Source organism: Phocoena phocoena, chromosome 4, assembly GCF_963924675.1.
Source record: "Phocoena phocoena chromosome 4, mPhoPho1.1, whole genome shotgun sequence".
NCBI classification, from domain to species: domain Eukaryota; kingdom Metazoa; phylum Chordata; class Mammalia; order Artiodactyla; family Phocoenidae; genus Phocoena; species Phocoena phocoena.
The window spans coordinates 72,079,606-72,100,083 of NC_089222.1; the positions used below are offsets into that span (position 1 = coordinate 72,079,606).

At 51.7% G+C, this 20,478-nt stretch overlaps 1 protein-coding gene across 1 annotated transcript in view; it reads right to left on the reverse strand.

The window, feature by feature from the left end:
- Window positions 1–20,059, reverse strand: part of TMEM44 (transmembrane protein 44) — a 34,908-nt gene extending 14,849 nt beyond the window's left edge. The window contains exons 1-8 of the mRNA XM_065876342.1: window positions 19,775–20,059; window positions 16,785–16,911; window positions 14,975–15,068; window positions 13,710–13,876; window positions 13,408–13,494; window positions 8,552–8,722; window positions 5,799–5,939; window positions 4,085–4,189 (exon numbers count right to left, since the gene is read on the reverse strand). Of these exons, the coding sequence (XP_065732414.1) occupies window positions 4,085–4,189; window positions 5,799–5,939; window positions 8,552–8,722; window positions 13,408–13,494; window positions 13,710–13,876; window positions 14,975–15,068; window positions 16,785–16,911; window positions 19,775–19,911 (1,029 nt within the window). The 5' untranslated portion in view covers window positions 19,912–20,059. The remainder of the gene's footprint in view (window positions 1–4,084; window positions 4,190–5,798; window positions 5,940–8,551; window positions 8,723–13,407; window positions 13,495–13,709; window positions 13,877–14,974; window positions 15,069–16,784; window positions 16,912–19,774) is intronic.
- Between the last annotated feature and the right edge of the window lie 419 nt (window positions 20,060–20,478).

The window sequence follows — 20,478 nt, forward strand, 5'->3', positions numbered from 1 at the left end:
CTTCCTGATGGTAGTTCAAACAGGACGTGTATCAAGGCACATGGCAACAGTGTACCAATATCACCACAACATGCCCATCAGGACAGTCTCATGAAAAAAATAAAAGAATTTGCTAATGCAACAGGCATGAAATGGTGGCATGAAATGGTGGCATGAAACGGCGGCATAAAAAGCATGTCCTCTGTATAAAAGCTCAGGTGCCAGAGTCAGACAGGATTAGTCTGAAACCTATTCCTGTGATTTTCTAACTATGGGATCTTGGGCAAGTGAGTTAATCCTCCCTGTGCCTCATTTTAAAAGAATAATAAGGGGGGCTTCCCTGGTGGAGCAGTGGTTAAGAATCCGCCTGCCAATGCAAGGGACATGGGTTCAAGCCCTGGTCTGGGAAGATCCCACATGCCGCGGAGCAACTAAGCCCATGTGCCACAACTACTGAGCCTGCACTCTAAAGCCTGCGAGCCACAGCTACTGAGCCTGAGTGCCACAACTACTGAAGCCTGCATGCCTAGAGCCCGTGCTCCGCAACAGAGAAGCCACCGCAATGAGAATCCCGTGCACCGCAACTAGAGAAAGCCCGTGGGCAGCAACGAAGACCCAATGCAGCCAAAAATAAATAAATTAATAAATAAATATTTTTTTAAAAAAAGAAGAAGAAGGGCTTCCCTGGTGGCACAGTGGTTGAGAGTCCGCCTGCCGATGCAGGGGACACGGGTTCGTGCCCCGGTCCGGGAAGATCCCACATGCCGCGAAGCGGCTGGGCCCGTGAGCCATGGCCGCTGAGCCTGCGCGTCCAGAGCCTGTGCTCCGCAACGGGAGAGGCCACACCAGTGAGAGGCCCGCGTACCGCAAAAAAAATAAAAAAATAAAAAAATAAAATAAAATGATTAACTATTAATAAATGACAATAGAAATAATAATAGTATCTACCTCAGGTTGTTATAAGAATCTGCGTTGCTAATAATTGTAAAAAAACATTTATCAAGCGTTTACTTGGTGTCAGCCATCATGCCAAGTAAGAAGCAGCATAGCATTTTGGTCAAAGGCACAGACTCGGCAGAGACAGTTCTGAATCCTGGTTCTACCACCAACAAACTGTGTGACCTTGAGCAAGTTGCTTAACCTCTCTGGGCCCCATTTTCCTTCTCTGTAAAATGAGCATAATACCTCAAGGGTTCGCTGTGGGATTAAATGAGTTGATCTATGTAAAGCACTTAGACCAGTACTCCAAGCACTGTGACCAGTAAGTACAATAAGCACCATGGAAGTGTTGGCTGTTATTATTTACTCAGAGCCTGGCAAGTAGTCAGCCCTCAGTAAACAGACCACCATGCGAATGATGACCCTAGAGCCCAGGGAGGCGGCTTCTGCCCAGGCTAGAGGGCGGGGCTCCTGGCTCCCTGCTGGGAGCTGTCTTGGAGGCAACTCTTGCCCTCTGGTGGACACAGAAGGAAGAGGCCGAATGCAAGTATTTCCTCAAAAATGTGCTGGCCGGCCTCAGTGGAAGAGAACGGAAGAGGAACACAGTCTTCTCTCAAGGAGTCTGCTCTCCAGCGGGCATCCACTCAAGATTCAGGTACTGGAAGGGTTCAAGTGAATGCAGCTTTTGCACTATTATTTTTCACAAGTTCCACGATTTAAAAATTTCTAGTGCAAAGCGTTGGCCAGATGCTGCCAGGGCTCCCTGTGCTTTCCCCAGGGCTTCCCATCACCCACCCACCCACCCACCCACCCTCTGGACAGAAAAAGAGCTTAATGGCCGAAGTGGACTCTTAATCGTGAAAGCGTGCTCCAAACCTCCCAGAACTTCACTTAACGTCACATACAGGTTATTTACACCCACTTTCCAAGGAACAACAGCAAAGTGTAAAACTCCTCTCTCAGGCCCAAAGTCTGAGCGTCAGCACGTCCCAGGGTCAGCCCAGCGGGGCGGCTATCACTGCACTCTGGGTTCCAAACACACCTGTACGGAGAGCCCGTGACCTGACGCACCAGGGTTTTGGCAAACAAGACAGAAGGAGACAAAGTTTATATCCCAGCAGGAAACAGAAAACAAACAGAAGTAAAAGATCACGATAAGTGCTTTGCAGAGCATTTTAAAAGGTAATAAAATAAACAGCAGAGGGGTGGAAGCAACTTTTCCACAGAATGAGTGGTGGGGGAAGGAGGTGACATTTTTACTGAAATTGCAAAGACAAGAAAGAAGCATCCATGCAAAAAATCAGGAGGAAGAGCATGTAGGCAGAGGAACGGAGAGAAATTCTGTGCAGAGAGAAGTGAAGAGGGGAGAATAGGAGGCAGTGAGGGAGGGGGAAAGCGCGGGGCTGTGTCAGGAGATTAGATTTTATTCTGCGTGAAATGGGAAGCCAGAGGAGTGTTTTAAACCAAAGCCGAACAAGATGTCATTTACATTTGTAAGAGACCCTTCTGGTTACTGGTTGTAAATGGAGGGGGTGGGACAAGAATAGCAGTGAGAGGAAAACCAGTTAGGAGGCTCCTGGATCTACTTGTTTTTTTCTTTCTTTATTGAAGTATAGTTGATTTACAATACTGTGTTAGTTTCAGGTGTACAGAAAAGTGATTCATTTCTACCTATTTATATGAATATACCTAGATTCTTTTTTTCCAATTCTTTTCTATTACAGCTTATTACAAGATATTGAATACAGTTCCCTGTGCTATACAGTAAAATCTTGTCGTTTACCTATTTTATATATGGTTGTGTGCGTCTGTTAATCCCATACTTCCAATTTATCCCTCCCCCTCCACTTTGGTAACCGTTAAGTTTGTCTTCTACGTCTGTGAGTCTGTTTCTGTTTTGTAAATAAGTTCATTTGTAATTTGGGGGGGTAATATTTTTTAGATTCCACATATAAGTGATATGATATTTGTCTTTCTCTGTCTCACTTACTTCCCTCAGTATGATAACCTCTAGGTTGGACCTACTTTAAAAGAAGTATTTGCAAGACTCACAGATGGGTGATATGGGCATGGGCGTATAGTGAGGGAAAGAGGAATCTGAGTTTGACCCACTGCACGGACAGTGGTGTCGCTTACTGACATGAGGAAGATGGGGAGAGGAGCCGGTCTGGACATGGAAATCCAGAATTCTGTATTGGACACGGCATGTGTGAGATGCCACATGGTGACGAAGAAGAGGGAGGATGAAGAGGTAGTGGGGCACTCAAGACTGGAACTGAAGGAGAGGAAAAGGATGGAGACACAGGCCGGGGAAATCAGCCAGAGCTGGCAGGTAGGGCTGTGGGACTGGAAGAGTGTACCCAGAGAAGGGAGCCCTCCTGAGGCGGAGCTGGGGTACTGCAACCTTGAAGTCGGCTCACCAGGAGGAGCCCGCAGAGGTGAGGGTGGCAGAAAAACCAGGACAGGGAGGGGCCCAGAAATCAGAAGAAGCAGGTGGCCAAACGAGTTGAACCTCAACTGGACAGAAATGACCCCGGGATTTAGCAACTGGGAGGTCGCTGTAGCCTCGACAGGAACGACTTAGTGGGGTGTGGGACATGGAGTGGGCTTCTTGTCGCCTCTTTCCCTCCAACCCTCTTCCTCCTGAAGGCCCCCCGTGCAGAACCCTGGGAGTCATCTGGAGCATGCGGTCCTCTTCACCACCACATCCTCCTGCCCCCACTGCTCTACCTGCCGACTCCCCTGCGGCTCTGCTTCTCCGTCGGCTGCAGCCTTGGTTCAGGCCACACCATGTCTTTCCTGGACTTACAACTGTCCCTCACTGACCCCCTTGCTTCTAGTCTCCACTCCCTAGTCTGCCCCCCAACACTGCCTGAGTGACGGCTCTAAAATGCACGTCTGACCCTGAGTCTCTAGTCCTGAAGCCTCCTGAACTCCCTCTGCGATCTCACACTTACCCCACCTCCACCCTTTTATCTCTGAGCTCCCCTTCATCTGACCGCCACCGCCCGCCCCCCACCAAGGCCTCTGAGAGTCCCTTCCTCTTTTTACAGGCTTTCCTGCCTCATTCCGCCCCTCCTGCAGCTAAAGTGTCACTTCCTCCAGGAAGCCTTCCAGGACTACCTCCCACCCTCTGGACACCCGGCTGTGGCCCACAGCCACTTACCTCCTGCACAGGCTCGATGGTCAGCTCCAGGTAGCGGCTGACGGCTGCCATCCTCTTGAGGGGCTTGCAGTAAGGAAGCGTGGTGAGAGGCACCCAGTCTGAATTCTTTCAAGCGGGGATGGGGAGACAGAAAGGGGGATTCTTAAAGTCAGGAGACCTTTTCTCAAAACAGGATCCCAGTTTCTTCAAAAGAACCCCTACAGTATTTTTTTCTGTTCTTTTATGGCACATCTCACTTTCTGCTTCCTATAAGATGTATCTTATCTGTCTCTTTGAGGTCACAGTTGGTGGGTGGGTCCCGAACTTTGCTGTACTGTGGAATCACCTGGGCTTCTTAAAAAACCAAACAACTGAAGTTTAGCTCTCACCCCCCACCCCGCCTCACACCAGACATTCTGGTTTAATTGGTATGCATGTGACTTGCAGAGTTGAAAAGCCCCCCAGATAATTCTAAAGTATGGCAAAGTTTGGGAATCACTGAAGTGGGTGCTAAATAAATGCTTTTGTAAAGCAGTGTGGTTCTTGAACTTTACTGGGTACCAGAAGCACCCAGAGGACTTATAAAAACACCCCGAGTTTTGGATTTGGTAGAGCTGGGTGGAGCCCTAAGATGTGCATTTCTAACAAGTTTGCAGGCAGTGCTGGTCCGGGGACCACACTTTGAGAACCACTGATGGAAAGACTGCTGAAGAGATTACAAAGGCTCCACTTCCTCTCTTCAAAATACTAAACACACACAGGGCTCTCTTTAAATACCTTAGCTCCCCATTGGGATATAATTTTGTAACAGTTTCTAGAATGGAATGAAAATAACTTCCCACTAGAGCCTTCTTGGGAACTTGGATCTTTGGTCTAAGCACCTGTATCTCCCCTTTTACCTTGGTCATACCCACACTATCTTCTACTTCATTAACTCAGTCAGATTACACTGTTAAACCTAGAAAATTCGGAGGAGGGGACCCGGTTCACTCACACGGAGCCTCATTTCTACTCTGAAAGAAATGAAGGTAGTGAGGAGTCCAGGTAGTAGGTGAGACTTTTTTTCCTCAAAAACTGATCTTAGAAAAGGGGGAGCTGCTTTATGTTCAACTCTTTACAAGCTCTCTTATTATTATGAGGCATTTTGTCAACTGTTTGCAAGCGAGGACTTTTGACAAAGAAAAATTGCCTCAGTTAGCGTAGTTCTGCTTACTTAGAGGGGTCACCTGATTAAATCAGCAAAAGACAGAGACAGACACATTTACTGGTATGACATAATTGTAAAGGGTGGATGTCATTTGTAAGCAGCACTTTTAAAAATCAGCTTTTTAGTGATACCAACTTAAAAAAAAAAGCTGTGTTAGCGGTGGCGATGCTGTGGCTGTCAGATGCATGCAAAAGTGGGAACTTAAGTTTTTACGAAATGAGGGCAGAAAGCACATTACTTCTAAAGTAACGTATTAATTTATATAGTATGTGAACTTAAATATATACATGTAAATTACCAAATAGCATAATAGCAAACTTAAAAAAAATATTTTGTACTTGGGAAAACAGAGGATCCTACTTATTCAGGGCACTCAGCATTGCGCGTAACAGTAGTTTTTTAAAGTGACCAACTGGCCAAGCTCGTGGGGACCCCCAGGATTCCCAGGCCCGGCCCCGGTGAGGCTCGCTGCCTCTGCCCATGCTGTGCACAAACACCGGGGGGCCCCGTCCAGCTGTGAGACCTTGCCTCGGTCCTTGCCTCCTGGTTTTCTTCCTCCTTCTCTGCACCGGTCAAAAGGGCTTGGGTGTCGGCATTCTCTCTGGCTTCAGAGGCAAATCCCAAAGCATGCCTCAGCTTGCTCTTCATCACCCAGGAAAGGAAAATGATCTGAGAAGTGAAGTTAAGGTCCACGGAGGCGGAGAACTTCAGCCACCGGTGCTGCCTTCACCTCTGCACCCTGAGGGCTCCATCCTGGGCTGGTCCCTTACCTCCCCGGGATCATCCGGTCGGGTCAGCCCCAGAACAGACACAGCTCATCTGAGGACAGAGCCAGGTCCGACACTCTCTAGCTCCTGTCCCCCTGAGGGCCCAGTACCCAGCCAGACACTGCCTCTAACAAGCACTTAGTAGATACCTGTTACACAAAAGGATTTTGAAAACCATTTTCCCTGGCTTACAAGGACAGTACACGTAGCGGGTTGAATAGTGTCCTCCCAAAATTCATATCCACTCGGAACCTCAGAATGTGATCTTATTTGGAAACAGGGTCTTTGCTGATATAATTAGTTAAGATGAGGTGGTAGTGGATTAGGGTGGATAAGGTAAGTCCTGTGGCAGGAACCTCACAGGAAGAAGAGAAGTAATGCAGAGATACACAAAGGGAAAAAGGCCAGGTGAAGATGGAGGCAGAAATTAAAATTATGCTGCCAACTCAATATCAGAAAACAAACAACCCAATCCCGAAATGGACAGAAGCCCTAAATAGACATTTCTCCAAAGAAGACATACAGATGGCCAACAAACACATGAAAGGATGCTCAACATCACTAATTATTAGAGAAATGCAAATCAAAACTACAATGAGGTATCACCTCGTACCAGTCAGAATGGCCATCATCAAAAACTCTACAAACAATAAATGCTGAAGAGGGTGTGGAGAAAAGGGAACCCTCTTGCACTGTCGGTGGGAATGTAAATTGATACAGCCACTATGGAGAACAGTATGGAGGTTCATTAAAACACTAAAAATAGAACTACCATACAACCCAGCAATCCCACTACTGGGCATATACCCTGAGAAAACCATAATTCAAAAAGAGTCATGTTCCACAGTGTTCACTGCAGCTCTATTTACAATAGCCAGGACATGGAAGCAACCTAAGTGTCCATCGACAGATGAATGGATAAAGAAGATGTGGCACATATATACAATGGAATATTACTCAGCCATAAAAAGAAACAAAATTGAGTTATCTGTAGTGAGGTGGATGGACCTAGAGACTGTCATACAGAGTGAAGTAAGTCAGAAAGAGAAAAGCAAATACCATATGCTAACACATATATATGGAATCTAAAAAAAAAAGTGTTCTGATGAACCTAGGGGCAGGACAGGAATAAAGACGCAGACGTAGAGAATGGACTTGAGGACACAGGGAGGAAGAAGGGTAAGCTGGGACGAAGTGAGAGAGTGGCATGGACATATATACACTACCAAATGTAAAATAGATAGCTAGTGGGAAGCAGCCGCATAGCACAGGGAGATCAGCTCAGTGCCTTGTGACCGCCTGGAGGGGTGGGATAGGCAGGGTGCGAGGGAAGGAGACGCAAGAGGGAAGAGATATGGGGACATATGTATATGTATAACTGATTCACTTTGTTATAAAGCAGAAACTAACACACCATTGTAAAGCAATTAGACTCCAATAAAGATGTTAAAAAAAAAAATTTTGCTGCCAGAAGCCAGGGAACCCCAGGAGCCACCAGAAGTTGGAAGAGTCAGTGAAAGATTCTCCCCTAGAACCTCTGGAGAGAGTATGGCTCCACCTGGATTTCGGACTTCTGGCTTCCAAAGCTGAGAGAATAAATTCCTGTGGTTTAAGCCATGACGTTTGTGGTTATGTGTTACGGCAGCCCTCGCAGACTCAAATAGTATGTGAGAAAATCCATTTCTAAACTATTTATGCTAAATCCACAGGTTTTCCACCCCTCCCCCAACCCCACCCAGCATCTCCACTTGCCACTGTCTGAGCTTAGCTTGCCCTTGAGGCCCTCACACCAAGGTCACTGGGGTGTCAGCGCGTCAGGCAACACCCCCTTGGGGATCAGAAAGGGGCTCAGCGATCACTGACAGCTTTTCTCTCTGCTTCCCCACCCCAGGCTCCAGCACCGAAGAGGACAGAAAGCAGATGATCACTCGTGTAGGGTAGGTCAGCTTGCAAAGCCCTTCCCAGCCTGTGAGAAGACAAGGCAAAGGTGAGGAAAACAGGTTCACAGAGGACGGGGACCAATCCAGGTGGGGAGCAGCACCGAGACAGGAGCCTGGCTCTTCTGTGATCCCAAGGCCAGGAAGCTTCATACTCCCCTCTGCTGTTTCGCAAAGCTCCAGTCAAGAGATATTTCTTCTTATTAAAAAAAAAATAAAAAGGAGGAGGGACTTCCCTGGTGGCACAGTGGGTAAGACTCTGCACTCCCAATGCAGGGCGCCCAGGTTCGATCCCTTGTCAGGGAACTAGATCCCACACGCATGCCACAACTAAGAAGCCAGCGAGCTGCAACTAAGGAGCCAGCCTGCCACAACTAAGACCCGGTGCAACCAAATAAATGAATAAATAAATAAAATTTTAAAAGGACACAAAGCACAAAACTACACATTGCAATTGTGTCTGCCTCCCCCAGGATTCAAACCACCACCCTGGCTACTGGGAAAGAATTCTTGCTAGCAAGAGGGTAGGAGGGCAGGTGAGACACAGCAGCCAAGCCCCAGGGCCTGGGGTGGATACGGCGAGGTCCAGCGCTGCACGGCCGAGGGAGGTCAGGAACCAGGGTGTGGCCCGTAGCAGGTATTCAGGCCGCCGGTCATGGGCCACGATGGCCGAGGCGTAGAGGAGGCCAGCCAGGGCCGACAGGAGCCGGGTCCACAGGTAGATGGAGGGAAATGTCCTACCCCAGCACTGGGCAGAGAGAGAAGGGGGCTGGGCTGGGAGGAACACTGACACCTCCCTCAGCTCCCTTAAAGCTGATTCTAAGACCCAGGCCCCTGGTGATGTAAGAGGTTGGAGGGCAAGCCCTCTGCCCATGGCCAGTCCCCAGAGGTGCCACTTCTGTTGGGCTTCAAGCTGCTTCCAGGAATTCCCTGGCAGTCCAGTGGTTAGGGCTCCTCGCTTCCACTGCAGAGGGCATGGGTTCGATCCCTGGTTGGCGAACTAAGATCATGCAAGCTGCGCGGCGTGGCCAAAAAAAAAGAAAGCTGTTTTCTTTGTCTGGTGAACTCCTATTCATCCCTCAGAACCTGGCTTAAACCCAACTCTGGGAAACCATCCCTTAACACCTCCACCCTAAGGGGAGCAAGTTATTCCCTCTTCAGGGTCCCTCACACCTCTGACATATCCCTCTATTGGAGTGCCTTTCACCCTGATCATGACTTAGCTCCTTACACATCTGTCTGTCCAACAGACAGAGGGCTCCTGAGAGCAGGGCTGAGGTCCTCACCATCTCGGTGCCCTGGAACCCAGCACTGGGCAGGGGCTCGTGAATGTCAGTGGGGAGAGCAGGACGGAGACTGAATTATGGAGAACCAAGGGCCCACTCTTCTCGTCTCGGGGCCACCAACTCTGAACCAGGCGGGATGGGAAAGTCAGGAAAATTAGAGATAACATTCTGGAAATTTTGAAGCCAAGGGGATATTTCTGGAGAATGAGCAATGGAAATATTGGTTTTTAAAAAAGGAAACATGCAATATTTATACGTAAGTATCCTTTACAGGTTTAAAGTCACTTTATATACACATTAAGTATATATACAAATATTATGTGTTTCCAATTATATACAATTACATAGGTATTTAAATTAATACATAAATATAAATTATATTATATATATATATATATATATAAAACTTAGTTTGCTCATTAGATGACTGTACTTAGAGACATACAGGCCTTGGTTAAGGAATGGAAAAAATTCAAGAGAAAAAGCATGTTTTAGCCGATTTTCTCCATTTTAATTTTAACCCTCAGAAAGATTCCTGGGACTGTCCTGGTGGCACAGTGGATAAGAATCTGCCTGCCAGTGCAGGGGACACAGGTTCGAGCCCTGGTCTGGGAAGATCCCACATGCCACGGAGCAACTAGGCCCGTGTGCCACAGCTACTGAGCCTGCACTCTAGAGCCCACGAGCCAAAACTACTGAGCCCAAGTGCCACAACTACTGAAGCCCACGCGCCTAGAGCCCGTGCTCCGCCACCACAATGTGAAGCCCGTGCACTGCAATGAAGAGTAGCCCCTGCTCGCCGCAACTAGAGAAAGTCCGCGCGCAGCAACGAAGACCCAACACGGCCAAAAATAAATTAAAAAAAAAAAAAAAAAAAAAAAGACTCCTGGGAATTCCCCAGCGGTCCAGTGGTTGGGTCTCCATGCCTTCACTTCCAAGGGCCTGGGTTCAATCCCTGGTTGGGGAACTAGGATCCCACAAGCCGCACAGCATGGCCAAGGAAAGGGGAAGAAAGAAAAAACAGATTCCTCAGGAGTGTTACATCTCCCTCTGCATCTCTTCCAGTTTTGTTCCCGGGCCTCCCTGTTTCTGGCCTGCCACCCACTGAGCAGACGGCATGCAGCTGGGGACGGTGGCCCCTGACCCATTGGCCCCAGAGGCTGTGGGTGGAGTGTCATCCCTTCCCATCAGCCCGTCCCACCTCACACGGCCCAGCAGCACTGCTGTGGGGGGAAGACTCTGGGGTCCTCCAGTCCACCCACCCCCATTTTACAGAGGACATTGATGGCCAGAGGGGAAGGTGACTTGCAGAGCCGGGCTACGCCCTGAGCTGGATGAGGCCAAGCTGGGGGAGCCCTCTGCTCTCAGTCCGGTGCCAACCCACGGCCAGCGCCCACTGACTCAGAACTCAAGCTCTTCTCAGGGTCGGTACTAGGGTCCAGAGGGCTCCGCCTGCGGCACTGAACACACAGCTGTGCTTCAAGCATCACTGCTTGAAGACTGGAACTGGCTTGGCGACTCGAGATGTGGTATGAATTTCTCCAGCACACACAGGCCTGTCTAGCAGGTCAGGACAGACGGCTGGGAGGATGACCTGCCTGGTGGCTTCCCGGCAAATCCGCGCTGGGGACTGGAAGCGGGCTGTGCCTCAGACACTCTAACAGCAGCAATGATTCCCTGTGTTGTCAGCACAATGCTTTACTGATCAGTGCGTGTTTCGCACCCTTTGTCCTGTTCAAGGACTTGCTCCTGGAAAAATGGGAACTTTTCCCACCAAAGCCACCCAGCCAGGCTGCTCCTCAGCGCCCCCTGCAGGGGTAAATTAGAAGCGGCTTCTGGGGGATCCAGGGCCCAAGTCCAGGCTGGCTTGGCTTCCCTTAGCACTGCAACCCTGCTGGCTTTCTCCCTAATGAGGGAACCCTAGCTCTGGGTTATTCATGGGACCAGAGACACTCAGGGCTGGCAGCCCCTCCGAGATTGCCCAGCTCAGTCCCCTTGCAACTCCCCTCTATCTTCTTGCCAAGGGGCCATCACGTTTGAATGCCTCTAGTGATGAGGAGCCCACTACCTCCTAAAGCAGGAATAACAACACCAGCTGTTCTCAACATGCCAGGCACTGGGAAAAGTGTCTAACCCATGGAATTCTTCCTTTCACCGAACGGGAAGCGGCCCTCCCGGTAACCTCTTGGTTATTGATTCTGGTCTTGGTCCTGTTCTCCGAGACTGCAAAGAACAAGGCTGCTCTTTCTGCCCCAAGATAGCCCTCTGTTTCCTGTATCCATGAGCTTCCTTTTCTCTAGGCCAAATGCAGTGACTCATTAAGAAGTGTCTGCTGGAAGCTACCCTGGGCAGACCCCAAGCACCTGGAACACAGTGAGAAATGAAACAGACAAGGGCACTGCTCTCACACTGCCGATGCTCTGCTAGGGGACCAGGCAGCAACCTGGTAAGTAACTAAAGGAGCTCATTCAGGCTGTGATAAATGCGATGAAGAAAATTAAGCAGAGGGAGGGACACAGCGGTGGGGCTGGCCTGGGGCTATTTTAGGTGGGATGGTGTTATGGGTTGAATTGTGTCCCCCCAAAAAGATGTTGAAGTCCCAACCGCCAGAGGTAGTGAATGTGGCCTTATCTGGAAATAGGATTTTTGCAGATGATCAAGGTAAGCTGAGGTTATTACGGTGGGCTCTAATCCAAGGGGACTGTGTCCTTGTGAAAAGAGGAAAGTCAGACACAGAAACATACGGAGGGAAGCCATGCGACCACACACACACACACACACACACACACACACACACACACACACACAGGGAGAACTCCACACAAATCCTGGGGCTGTGCTGCCACCAGCCAAGGAACTACCAGAAGCTTAGAGAAAGGCCTGGAACGGATCCCTCTCTAGGGCCTTCAGAAAGAGTGTGGCCCTGCTGACACTTTGGTATCGGACCTCTGGCCTCCAGGACTTAAAGACAGTATGTTTCTGTTGTTCAGAGTCTGGGATACTTTGTTATGGCAGCAGCAGGAAACTAATACAGGTGGTCAGGGCACTGCAGCTGTTCCTGCAAAGGTCCTCATGTGACACGGCTTCCCAGCCCTGACCACACCCTGGAGGCCCATCCCAGCGGTGGCCGAACTGAGCACACTGTTCCCCATGCTCCCCTCCCTTGCCCTGGAGACAGCATCTTTGCTCATGAGGCCCTGTGCCCCGGGAGGTTTCAGGCTGCGGCTCCCACGAGCGGTCAACTAAGCACCCGCCTCCTCAAATCCTGTTCTCCTGGGATTGCTGTTAAACCACAGTGCTCTTGGGCAAGACTAATGATGGGCCGTCACATTTCTGGCGTCAGGCCCCGCCATTTTCACGCGTCCATAATATGTGGCTCTTTGGCTGGCGCTCTCCTGCCTCGGTGGCCTTTCCCGCACACTCTGCTCTGCGCTGAGTGCCTTCCCTTCGCCTCTGCCTCCTCAGACCCCACCTGGCCTTCGCTGCCAACCTGGGGCCGCGCCAGCACCCAGTGCCTGGCAGTGTGAACAGTTTTCACCCTCGCTCATTTGAATAATGTAGGAGGCTTCTCTCTTTCTTCCAGAACCCCAAACATTTGATTCTTTCTTAGAGCATTCAAACATCCTGCTTTCCATTTCTGTGTCTTCCTTGGGGAGACTGTGAGCTCCCCAAGGGCAAGCAGGGCATCTCAAGGCACGTCTGTTCCCCCAAAGGACTGGCCATCACATGACTTCCCTAACCTCAGATGCCTGGAAAATACCTGCCAACAAGACACTCTCAAATACACAGACCCCAGGAGCTGCATGACCCTGTTCTCTAAAAGCTCAGGTCTTCTCGTTCCTTAATGGGGTGCTTACCCATCCAAACTCAGGGGCTCCTTCCGGAGAGCCTGATTTTCATTTGCTATGAGAAATGGAGAGAACACAGTGCCCTCTCCCTGTGAGCCTCAGGACCCTCTGAGGCCTGGGGGCGGCTGTTCGCTGCCCACACACACGTGTATACACGCACACACACCCACATACACGCCCACACGCGCACATGTGAACGGAGACACCACCTGTCCACCCCGGTGACCTGGAGCTGGGAGGATGCTCCCAGACGCCCTAAGACCTGCCAGCGTGACCCACAGTCCCGGCCCCAGACTCACGATTCTGGAGAGTGGGGGGATCCGGGAAGCCCAGGAGCCCAAGGCTGCGATGCCGCCCAGCAGGTAGCCAAGGATTTCAGTGTTGTCCTGCGGGAACGGTGATACACTCAGCACCCTGAGGAGATGCCCATGCACCCCAGGCCCGTCCTTTTCTGTTTTTAGGAGGTTCTTCCCAACAAGGCCTAACCCTGACGCCCACCCCCAGGGCATTTGTTGGAACTAGGAGAAGGGGAGGGGCCCGCATTCCCCCTCGCCTCCCCCCCCCTCCCCCGTCAGGTCCCCATGAGCAGGCTAGACCTCACCTGTACCAGGCTTCCCAGCAGCCTCCGCTGCGGCCCTCGGAGGGGGCCTGAAGCCTTCGGGACAGCGGCCCACAGAGCCCAGCCTGGGCCCAGGCTCAGCGGCAGGACCAGGGCAAATATGCTGGCCCTGAGCTGCCGCCTCCTCTTTCTCTCCCGGGATCCCCGACCTGCAACAGACACCAAGATCCCACAGGGCTCCCGGGATCTGGAACTCGACAGACAGCTGCGTGGGAAGAACTGGTGTCGACCCCAGACCCGAGGCCAGGATGGGCTCCCACACTGTTCCACAGGCCAGCCCCTCACCCCCCTTCAAGGGCCTGTGGTTGGGTTTTCCCCCCTTCCCCTTATCCCCCCACCCCCCCATGACTGGCACTCTTCCCCTTCCTCAGCCTCTCATAGTGTTTTATGTTTCAAGGCAGGGCAACGTGATCCTTTTTCATATGCACCTGCATGCACACAGAGTCGCCCGTCCTAGACTGGAGACCGCTGAAGGCAGGCACTGTGCCCGGCCAGTGCTAGAATCTGCACGGAGCCCGGCACAGAGCAGAACCGGCACAAGCTTGGTGAATGTATTATGAGTGGGCACGCTGGTGCCAAGGCACCAAAGCTGTGAGTAGGATAAGCATCGTCTTTGAAAGTCTCCTTGAAATAGAAGACAGATACGCCTCTGAACAATTCCAAAAAGAACATTCCTCCTCTGGGCAGCCTCGAGCAGCTGAGAGCATCTTACATCACCCCTGATGCAAGCATTTCCCTTTGGGACAAGGGTCCGAGCACACTGTTGCCCCTTCTCAGGCAAGTCCCAGTCCCACATACTTAAGGCTACTCAACCCATCTCAGTTACTTCCAGCGCCCGCTCGGCCTGAGGCAGCCCAGGTGCTTCGCTTGGAGCCCCTGGACTTGCACACTGAGTATCACTGTCCATCCCCAAAGCCCCGCCCCCTCCCCTCCCTGACCTCGGCCCATGCTGCCCTTTCACCTGGAATGCCCTTCCTTGCGGTCCCAGTTCCGACGTCACATCCTTCTCTGACACCTGCAGCCCCTCCCCTCCTCTGGTTGCCCATTGTGTGCCCACACCCCCTTACTAGCAGGGCTAACTACCTTTTAGGCCCCTGACTCCCCGCTCTGGGTGAAACCAAGGAGCTCGCCCATTCGTCTGTATTTGGCAGGGTCCAGGCTCGGGCGTGACAGGGAGAGGCACTCAGCACACTGATGGATGAAATGAGTGGATGGGTGAAGACAGGAACAGATGGCAGCACACTTACCTGAACTGGACTTGACTTTGGAGCTGCAGACTGGGAAGAGAATGGACACGAAGCTCACCAGGTCAACAGCTGCTAGGTAGACACCAGTGAAGACCTGGGAGCAAAGGAAAGAGGGTCTTGGTGTTCAAACACCTTTCAGCAACTGTAGCACCCCTCATTCTGGCTCTCCTCTACCACGTGTGTTCCACTGATGTAGGGCTTCCAGGGACACCTCCGACCCCAGGAAAGGTTGGTTATCACCTCCATTTGACTAACGAGGAGATGGGGTGCTTAAGTAACCAATCCCATTATGCAGACGCCCATCAGAGAGATGGGATAAGAACTCAGCCCGCCCCACTTTCCACTGGACAGCATGGTCTCTGCTGTGCAACTTTGGCCCAGCCACTGAACTTCCCTGGGCCTCGGTTTCCTCATCTAGAAAGCAGGGATAATAACAGTGCCTCCCTCACTGTTAAGTAGATTGTATGGGCCGATACATGGGAAGTTGCTTAGGCCAGCGACTGGACGAAAGTAAAATGCACCTACCCATACATGCACTAGCTACTGACAGTATAGTTGACACTTGAAGAACTCAGGGGTTGGGGCACCGACTCCTCTGAAGTGGAAATTCCAAGTATAACTTTACAGTCAGCCCTCTGTATCCGAGGTTCTGCATCCATGGATTCAACCAACTGTGGATCCTGTAGTGCCGTAGTGTGTATTTATTGAAAAAAAATCCATGTATACGTGGACACACACAGTTCAAACCCATGTTGTTCAAGGGTCCACTGTACTTAGTGCTTACGAGCATGCATTCTGGGGTTTGAATCCTGACTCTGTACTTACTAGAGGGTGACTTTAGCAAGGTTATTTAACCTCGCTATGCCTCAGTTTCCACATGTATAAAACAGGGATAATGAGAGCACCCACGTCATAGGTCGATTTGAGGATGAAATGAGTTAATACATGAAAAGCCCTTAATGTCAAGTACATAGTTAAGTATTTAATAAATACCAGCTATTATTATTGGACTTGAGCTAGGCCTCATTATAGTCTATCGGCTAATGACAATGGGCTCCCAGAAGGAAAGGTGATTTGTTTCTGATAGAATGCTGCTCACAGCAGGGTCTAGAACTCTCCAAACCTGTGTCCAACCACTAGGCTCCCCTCCTTCACATCTACCTGGATGGCAAAAGGCCAGGATCAGCCCGCTGAAGTGGGACCCACAGGTCCTCCTTGGGATATGTGTTTTGGGATAAGCCCCTTCTACACAGATATGTTTGAGGGCCTAGACTTTGGAAAAACTTGAAACTGCTTCTCCCTTGCTCCAAAGCCCACATCACTACCTGGGAAAGGATTCAGACACCCCTGCCTGAGCTGCGGCTGGGCCCTGGGCTCTAAAAACAATAACAGCAACAATCCCTTTTTACTGGATATCTACTATGTGTCAGCTGGTGTTTTAAGTGATGGGGATATGGTAGCGAATAAAAATTTTTGCCCTTATGGAGCTGACATTCTAGTAGGGGTTAACATACAATAAGCCATAAACATAATGAATAAGTAAAGTCGATGGTATATTAGGGAAAACTAGAGCAAGATAAGGTTGTCTGGAGCACCTGTGGTAGAGGCAGGGCACACTTTTAAACAGGTGATCAGGGAGGCCTTATTGAGAAGGAGATAATCTGAGCAAAGACTTAAAGGAGGTGAGCAGCGAGCCACGTGGGTATTGGAGGAGCAGGAAGGCCAGCAGGGGCACAAGCCCTGAGGCGAAACTGCCTCCCATGGGGAAGGAACGAGACAGAAACCACTGTCACCTGTGGGCCCAACACACCTGGATGGTGAGCTGTTTGGCCAGAATCGCCCCGATGGTGTCACACAGGCTGGTCAGGAGGCAGCAGGCAGCACACAGCGCCGACTGGTCCCGTCCGGATTTCTTCCCACATCTCAGATAGAGAAGCCTGCGGGGACAGACAGGCGTGTGGGCAGAACACGGAGACGCGAGTTTGGGTTCCCAAAGCAGGTGTCTGAAAAGGGCAATTGTGACTTTAGGTCCCTCAGAATCACTTTCTTCCCGATATTCAGCAGGTGGTTTTGACCTTAGTTTACAGGTGGTTAAAGAAAGGATGGAAAGCCTCCGAGCCACTGACCAACAAGCCCATGGCAGGAGGCAGACCTCGTGAAAGGATGAAAGAAATTCCTCCTACAAATCTGGCTGCCTCAAGTTCATGACCCACCACTCAGTGCTGACAAATGAGCTGTCAGCTTTTATGTTTTGAAAGGAAACAGGAGGGTTATAAAAGTAACCCAATCATTGCAGTTTAACTGCAGAGCAGAGTTAATTGCCTGGATTAAAAAGGCAACTTGCTTCTTTGAAATTAAAATGAAATCCTTCTAATCCATCTGTGCAGTGAAATGGCCTGGCTTCTGCCAGCTGCATCCAAACTGATTTCATTTTGGGTGCATGTTCCTCACACACCGGGGGAGACTCCTCTAAGCTGCGATGGCACTTTGGGCTGACCTCCCCCTAGGGGCCCCACTGCTGGCTTCTCTCCCTTACTGCCCGCTTTCCACCCCCAGGAACAAGCGCGGGAAGGCAGGACAGACCGGAAGGGGCCAGGTGTCTCTCTGTCAGCATCATTGATCGGATCTTGGAAATACTTTATTCTAGATGTTTCCCTGCTCCATTTCTGTGGAGAAACTGAGGCATGATTGCAGCTCTGTTTTCACTTCATTTAACCACAGGGTGGTACTCACTCTACATCATTAGGACCATATGGCTGGTTCTGAGCATCAGCCCTTGGGACTAATGAATGAGGACAGAAGGCCATTGGGCTCCCAAACATTCCCCAACCAGCCAGCCGAAGCCCAAAGCTCACAGTGGGAATACCAACTGTTAATTTGGGTCCTGAAACTGTTTCAAGGCCCAGGAGTGAAGACTCCTACATTAGAGACTCTCTGAGTTGGACCCAAATTAGAAATAATTCATTTAGGGCTTCCCTGGTGGCGCAGTGGTTAGGAATCCGCCTGCCAATGCAGGGGACACGGGCTCGAGCCCTGGTCTGGGAAGATCCCACATGCCGCGGAGCGACTAAGCCCGTGCGCCACAACTACTGAGCCAGCGCTCTAGAGCCCGCGAGTCACAGCTACTGAGCCCGTGTGCCACAACTACTGAGGCCTGCGCGCCTGGAGTCCGTGCTCTGCAACAAGAGAAGCCACCGCCATGAGAAGCCCGCGCACCACAACAACGAAGAGTAGCCCCCGCTCACCGCAACCAGAGGAAGCCCGCGCGCAGCAACCAAGACCCAACACAGCCAAAAAAATAAAACAAACAAATAAATAAATAAATTGATTTAAAAAAAGAAACAATTCATTTCAACCCTCCCATTTGAGAAAGGAGAAAACTGAGGCCTATGGTGAAAGGTGAGCTAACGGCAGGCCTCTGCTTCACGTGTGGCGGCTCTGCGTGTGCCCTGCGGCTCTCCGGCCACTTCCCCAGCTCTTAGGGGTCAGGTATCCCGGGCTGACTCTGACCCAGTCCCCACACAGCTGAGGCAAGGCGAAAAGGCAGAGGCTGTGCTCTCAGCCTGGCCACTGGGCATTCTCGAGGGAGCACCTTAACCTCTCCAAGCCTTAGTTCCTGGAGGGTAAGACGTCTAATAATACTGGCTTTAGAGGGTGGCGGTGAGGGACAAGTGAGATAATGCACAAAAAGTGCCTTGTTAGTTCCCATCCTCTGATCTGGGTAGTTTACCTCACAAGCCTGCCCCTTTCTAGTAGGTTCTGGGATTTCGGTTCTCCCTATTTACTCAGGCAAGTTAGTTAACCTCTCAGCAGCTCAGGCTTCTCATCTAAGCGGGGTCAATGACAGTCCCTACCCCATGGGGCTGTGGCAGGGATCAGTGAGTTAACGCAGCACTAGGCCCTCAGTAACTGTTCTAAGTGTCTTATTCATATTCCAGGGACTGGGCAGTGGGGCTGCAGAATCTCTCCACCAGCGTCAAATGCCTGAGGGGAACATGATTGCCTGTCAAAGGTGAGCCGGTGTCAGCCTCCCTCAGGGGTGGTCCTTCTCCCCTGCCAGGGAATACGTGGGTGGCACCATCCTCCAGAGCTTGGGACAGGGTGGCAGAAGATCTGGAGACCATCTTTAGCCAGACTTCACCCTTAGAACCCAGGTTATGGGGACCACTTGGCCAAAACACTCCAGGTGTCGGACAGACCAGGGCAAAGTCTGTGGCCAGAGTCGGATACTAGCCTCCCCTCTTCTCAGCTAAGAGGGCCAGTAAATTGAGGCCAGAAACATTGAGAGACTTGTCCAAGGCCCTTGCCCTCCGCCAAGGGTTGATGGCAGTGTTGGAGCAATAATAATGCTGTTTAATGAGCATTTAGTAAGAGCTTTACCACTACTATTTGATCCTCCCAGCCGTCCTATGTGCTATCATCCCCATTTACGTGAGTAAAACGAGCCCCAGGGATCTTATAGCTCGCCCAGCTCACACGGCCAGTGAACGGGGAAAGGCTGACACTAGAACCCAGGACTGGCTGCTTCCAGTCCACGGCCCCGTCCACTGCACCACCCAGCCTCCTCCTGCTGGGTCCCAGCCCAGCCTCCTGTGCGTGGAATCCGGAAAGAAGTATCTGATTTCAGTCTACAGCAAAATGCTCCTCTCGATCCTGCAGTTGTGCTGCCTCCTGCATCCTCCCTTTCTGCCCCCTTCCCTCTAGGTTTCCAAGCGCGAGTTGGCAGGGGGCAGCGCCCCATTTCCCCCCGCGGCCGCCCCGGTCCCCGCCCTGGCGCCGCCCGGCCCCAGTCCCCATTACAGCGCGTGGACGGCGATCCAGCAGGAGAAGGCGCAGATCCACAGGCCGAAGGAGATGCAGACACGGTGGCGGGCGAAGCAGTGGTCCAGGTAGTCCCAGTCCCAGAGCGCGGGCGCGGGGCTGGGCGCCTCCCCCATGGCTGTCTCGGCTCCGCCTGGCCCGGTGCCCGCGCCTCCGCCTGGCCGGGGACCCGCGCGCAGCCTCCCCCCGCTGCCCGCCGCCCCGGGCGCTGCCTCCCCGCGCGTCTCCTTCTCCGGTTCTGTTCCTTCGCGGCGGCCCCAGCCGAGCGCGCCGACAGCAGGCCGGAGATAGGCGCGCCCAGCTCCGCGCTCCAGGGGGCGGGCGGCGGCGGTCAAGACTCGAGGGAAAAGTTTCCGGGAACGCGCGGCTCCCCACCCCTCGCGCTATTGTCGGGGGTCGGCGGGCGGGAGGCCGCCCCCCAGTGGCGGAAGCCGGGAGCAGCCTCTGCACAAAGGCTGCGCCCCACGCCCCCCAGACAGCGGCAGCACGGCTCCCGCGGACCCCTTCGCTGTCACGCACCCCCAAACCCGGCCGCCAGAGCGGAATACAGTGACCTGCCGGCGCATGGTGAGGCACCTCGTCCGTTCATTAACCCACCATATTTCCTGAGTCAAACAATACATACTTGGTGCCTGGGGAGCTTGCTTGGGCGCTGGGGATCCCGCGATGAGTGGGGCTTTGTC